Consider the following 5,525-nt stretch of genomic DNA (forward strand, 5'->3'; position numbering starts at 1 on the left):
AACAAGCTGAGTTCAAGCTTACAAAGATACTTGAAATGAAAAACGAGTCGAGTTTCAGGAACTCAACTCGTTTATACTCGATTTGATTCGCAAATCGATATTTTATATAATACTACCAAAACTAGTTCACTGGTTTTAACTTTTAGGATAAAAATAAATTTTCACAAGTTACATGAGTTAAAGTCTTACTGAGTTAAACGAGTTACATGAGTTAATACCAAACGAGTTAATGCCTAAAGGAGTCGAGTTTGAGCTCGATTTTATGTAGTTGAGTCGAGCTTGAACCAGCTATAAGGAGCTTGAACCAATCTCAAATCTTTACCACCGAACTAAATTGATAGTAAGCATCCTTTGCTAAAAGAGGGTTACTTAAAACTTTCTTTTCACCTTCTCAACATGCACTAACGTGTGTGCGTACTTCAAATTTGCTGATGTTTTTTATTAATTCAGCAGGGCTTATCATGCCAACTAAACAATTGGATCCCTAGGACGCAATGTTGCATTCCTGACTTATCCTGTGCCTCTTCTTTGCCCATTGATGAGTATACTCAATTTTTTTTTGGCATACTCGAAATCTCAAACTTGAATTTGAAACTTTCTGAGGTCAATTCCACCAAACAACTGTAGCATGCCTCCAATATAATATACTCAATCTGAAATTAAAAAAAAAAAATCTTGCATCAATAATAACAAATAGACAAAGTTAGATCAAAAGTATATAAAAATAATTGATACGCAAGTTGAAGCGTAAGAAGACGATACCCCAAAGCACCAAAGTAGGCAGAGAGCATACAACTAATACATTCCACTTATTGAAAAGGGTAGATTGTCAGTTGATGTTAAAGTTGTCTTTGGAGTGACCTTGTAGGTGGAGGCTTCAGTTTTTTTTTGGGTTATATAATGAAATACTCTTTCTATTCACTAAAAAAATAAATAAATAAAAAATTTCTTAAAAATGCCAATTAAAAAAATAGTAAATGCATTAGGCAGGCTTTAGTTTTATGGGCAACATAAGGTTAGACAGGACCTCGTTATATAAGTTAATATGCTGCAATTCCAAATACATTTAGCCAGACAATCTGGAGCTCATGTCTGCAGATCGCTGTTTACTTTTTAGGCTCACATGATGCTGCTTGTTATTAAATTAGACCACAAAAAAGAAACAAACATAGGAACGAACGAAGAGTGCACATTGATATTCTGCAAATTTTTGGGATTGTGAAAGATATTTTACGCAAGGACGCATGTGGCCTTCTCTGTTATTCAAAGGCAAGAAAACAGAAGCATTGTGCTCAGACAGGTGACATGACTGCACGTGCGTCGCGCTGGCCGAGGCACGTGCGACCGGAAGTTGGCAGTTGCTACTGTAAAATAAATTATTTCACTATTACTCATCAAAACAAATTTTTATTTCTTTATCACGAGAACCAGCCACTCAATCCTTTCGTTGCAAAAATGGAGATTCAAATATGAAATCCTGTTTCATTGGTCTTGGTAAATCTACCCTTAACATTCTTACTCTTAAAAGTAAAAATAGAAATTGCATTTTGTTATATTATTTTTTTATGTCCATTTATCTCATTTTATGGGAAGGAAAAATTTTGAAATCATCAAATGCTCGGTAGTTCCTTTTGTGTCTCAAAAAGTATATTCTTATTCATTGTTCTGTTTACTCATAATCATTTTTATTCCTTCTCAAATTTAGTTTGAAAAATATTTAAAGTTCTCAATTTGTAGGTATGGATGAATTTGTGATTTTCTAAAAGGCATGAAAGAATGTACCAATGGTCGATAAGTATGGGATGAATACAAAAATAACAAAAATAAAAATGAAAGAGAGATGAAAAGAAAACACAGGGTAGGAGCAGAGCAGGCCTTCCGCCTTTGCAGTCTTTCTTGGAAAGAGTTGGTCTCATCTTGGCCACACTGGTGTTCTCCTTTTAGCCTTTTCTTGATCCCACGGGGTCTCTCCTACACTTCGTAGAGAAGACTTCGTTTCAGAAGCAGGGTCTTTTCCGTTTTCTTTGTTTTGTTCCCCTTTTTCCCTTTCCTCTTCGACCTTGTTTGCACGAGGAACGAGTGAATGCAAGTGATTTTTCCTGTAGTGGAACTTGATGGTGCTGTTGGCTTTTTGAGGTGGGTTTCTAGTCTTCTTTTTACTCTCTCTCTCTTTTCATCTTGGCTGTTCCATGAATGGCCCATCATCTCGGCTTCCTTCATGTGGATTTTTTGGGTGACTGGACCGTGATGGGTACTGCCTTTTTCGCACATTGTTGATGACGACTGATTCTATACGCTTTGATGTGGCTGTGAATGGTCAATGAATGACTTTGTTCCTCTTGCGCCCTCCCCACATTTTGTCTGCTTTTCCATGACGCAGATGGGCGGATCAATCTATCGCATGGTTTCTTAGTTTCTTACGGGTGCGGCTTTGTTGGAGACTCTGTTTCTGGTTGTTGGATTGTGGAAGATGACAATGCTTCAGTTGTCCTCTTGGAGGAGAGATGGTGAGGTTGCTAACAGTGTGTTGGATCTAGATTGTGGTACTGTGATCAGTAAGGATGAGATTCCATGTGGTGAAAAGGTGGATTTGGGAATGATGATTGAGGAACTGGAAGGCATTGAGGTGCCTACTGTGTTCATCTGCCCCATTTCGCTGGATCCCATGCTGGACCCTGTGACCCTCTGCACTGGTCAGACATACGAGAGATGCAACATCTTGAAGTGGCTCTCCATGGGGCACTTCATCTGCCCTACCACAATGCAGGAGCTTTGGGATGACTCCGTCACTCCCAACAGGACCCTTTCTCAGCTTATTTACAGTTGGTATTCTCAGAAGTATGTGTTGCACAAGAAAAGGTCTGAGGATGTGCAGGGCAGGGTGACTGAGCTGCTGGAAGCCCTCAGGAAGGTCAAGGGGCAGGCGAGGATTCAGGCCCTCAAGGAGCTTCACCAAGTTGTCGCTGCCCATGTGTCCGCCAAGAAGGCGGTGGCTGACGAGGGCGGCATTGCGCTGGTGTTGTCTCTTCTTGGCCCTTTCACTTCTCATGCAGTTGGCTCGGAAGCCATCGCCATTCTGGTGAACTTGGATCTTGATTCGGAGGCGAAGACGAACCTGATGCAGCCCGCGAAGTTCTCTTTGTTGGTGGATATGCTGAATGAAGGGACAGTGGAGACGAAGATTAGTTGCACCAGGCTGATTGAGCTGATGGTGGATGAGAGGGATTTCAGGTCAGAGATGGTGTCCAGCCTCAGCTTGCTGGTTGGTTTGCTTAGACTGGCAAAAGATAAAAGATACCCGAACGGCATTGCTGCAGGCCTTCGCTTGTTGAAGACTGTCTGCTCATATAAGCAGGTTAAGATTTTGGTTGTTAGCATAGGAGCAGTATCTCAGTTGATGGATCTCTTGTCGTGTTTGAATTCGGAGGTTTTGGAGGATGTCCTTTTCATACTTGAACTACTCTCTTCGATACCAGAAGGGCGGACAGCCCTGAAGGATTGCCCTTGCACAATACAGAATCTAGTGAGGCTACTTATGAGAGTTTCAGAAAATTGTACTCAATATGCTCTATCAATCTTGTGGGAAGTTTGTATGCTAGCTCCAGAGGAGTGTGCCTCTCTTGCTGTGGAGGCTGGATTGGCGGCAAAGCTTCTGCTTGTGATACAGAGTGGTTGTAACCCGGTAGTGAAGCAGCGATCTGCAGAGCTGCTGAAGCTATGCAGTCTTAACTACACGGCGACCATTTTCATTTCCAAGTGCAAACTTACGAGAACAATGCAGTGAGGATTTCTCGGTGTTTTGACAGCAAGTTGGCCTTTACCATGTCTGTTCTTGGAGACTGTGAATTGATCTGCACCCGTGAAGCGTTTGTGTGTGACGAAATGGTAAGAAGGCCCCCGTTACCATGAGGATGGTCGCTGCCCTGCTTCTGCTTCTCTTGCGAGGTAATCACAGGGATGTTGTGTGTAAATTAGCCTATGTGGAACGTCCCTGTTCTTCCTGTTTATATAGTAAATGTTCCTGCTGTATATTTTTCGGCATCTCACTACGAGAACGTTTACCCGAACGAGCAGGTGAGTTTTCTGCTGTGCTTCTTGTTGGATTGGTGAAGTATTGTAAATTAGTTCATGGATGGGATTAAGGGGAAGGACAGGTGCACTCTACCATGTGGAAGAACGGAAGAGCTATGATAAAGACAGCATGATAATTCAAAATAAAAACAAGAAAGCATTGAAGCTTTGCAGTAAAATAACTGTGGTTCTTATTTGTTATCCAACAGAAAGTTGGTCAACTGATGAGCATTTCATCAATATAATCCTCGCCTGGGGACATTTCCTTCGAAGCTGTGCCTTTCCAAATCTGAAATGCCTTCCTGGCCAACAATGATGCTGTGGTCGTCCATTCGGGGTTGTGTTCCCAAAATTTTATAGTAAAGACTGTAAAGGAATTCAGATCCTTTGCGTTGTATCTCTCTGTAGAGTTGAGGCACTAATGATGCCATTATTCAGCTTGAGTTTTTGCTGAACTCATGAATTGAAAAGTTCCCAATTTAGTATTTGCTATCTTCCATCGTTTTCCGGAATGCTGGTTTCTCAGTTTTTTTCGTTCTCCGGTTGCTTCGGTTTATCTATAAGAAACTGTTCTTTTGTTGCTTAACTACCACAACCCTTCACGTGGTTAAATTTGAACCTATCATATCGCTTATCTTTGTCTTCTACGACGCACTGAAATAGACCGTCCATGCTTTTGCATTTTCTGATAAGCTGTTCCATGAAAAGATTTCTTTTTAATAAATTTCTGGTCTCGTTTCTGCTTAACTATCCTCCACTTTTTTCTAGAAAGATTTTGAATTGATCGATTCTACAAATATGTATGCGTTGATCGCTTTTTTCTTGATCCCACATCCCACTGATGCTCAGTAAAATGTAAATAGAATTCCAGCGTCAATTTCATGGTGGTCCATCATTCAAAATTTGCATTCCATTAACCCACATGCTACAGTAGGCTCAGACATCATCTGTTGGACTGAGAAAGACTTCCCTCCAAATCAGGGAATCTACATCTTTCAGCATTCATCAGTTTTCTGGTCATTTAAATAGAAGGATTCCACATTAGGAAGGCAGAACATTCCTGAATTTATTTCGCTGTTGGCCGTTTTTTAGTTTCCCGTTCAGGCTATACCATGTATGAACCAACTGGTGTATTCTGTCTTCCTCTTCTTCAAGCGGCTGCAGGAAGAAATTTTCAATAGAATCTGTACAAGCGGGAAAAATCATCTGTCTATATATGACAAGTCCCAATGGTAGTAATAATTTAAGCCACACAGAATTATTCACAGCTACAGTAGCAGTCTGCAATAAAAAAACAAGGCTGCTGGGTTTCTCTCTCATGAGCTGGTACAATTTCCTTACCAAGGAAAATCTTTCATTTCACACCGGGAGAGCGGAAAATCTTTCAGTGATCGACTCCATATTTGCAGCCTTGCAGGTTTTTGATTAATGATAGAAGACCCTTCGAGTACTCC

General features: G+C 40.8%; 1 protein-coding gene across 2 annotated transcripts; it reads left to right on the forward strand.

The window, feature by feature from the left end:
- The first annotated feature begins 1,853 nt into the window (after window positions 1-1,853).
- Window positions 1,854-4,543, forward strand: LOC116253107 (U-box domain-containing protein 30-like). Of its 2 annotated transcripts, none has more exons than XR_007573222.1 (2): window positions 1,854-3,945; window positions 4,075-4,543. XR_007573222.1 is itself a non-coding variant. In XM_031627872.2 (2 exons), exon 2 carries the CDS (start codon window positions 2,471-2,473, stop codon window positions 3,782-3,784), a length of 1,314 nt encoding a protein of 437 aa, XP_031483732.1. In that variant the 5' UTR covers window positions 1,854-2,136; window positions 2,381-2,470; the 3' UTR covers window positions 3,785-4,543. The 2 variants fall into 2 exon arrangements, 1 of the variants encoding a protein (XP_031483732.1); XM_031627872.2 differs by having other exon boundaries at window positions 1,854-2,136; window positions 2,381-4,543.
- The last annotated feature ends 982 nt before the right edge of the window (window positions 4,544-5,525 follow it).

The sequence above is a fragment of the Nymphaea colorata genome, chromosome 4 (genome assembly GCF_008831285.2).
Source record: "Nymphaea colorata isolate Beijing-Zhang1983 chromosome 4, ASM883128v2, whole genome shotgun sequence".
In the NCBI taxonomy this organism is placed as follows: Eukaryota; Viridiplantae; Streptophyta; class Magnoliopsida; order Nymphaeales; family Nymphaeaceae; genus Nymphaea; species Nymphaea colorata.

Bases quoted from the DNA above. Each gene is read 5' to 3' on its own strand.
- LOC116253107 (XM_031627872.2), top strand. From the start codon at position 2,471: ATGACAATGCTTCAGTTGTCCTCTTGGAGGAGAGATGGTGAGGTTGCT.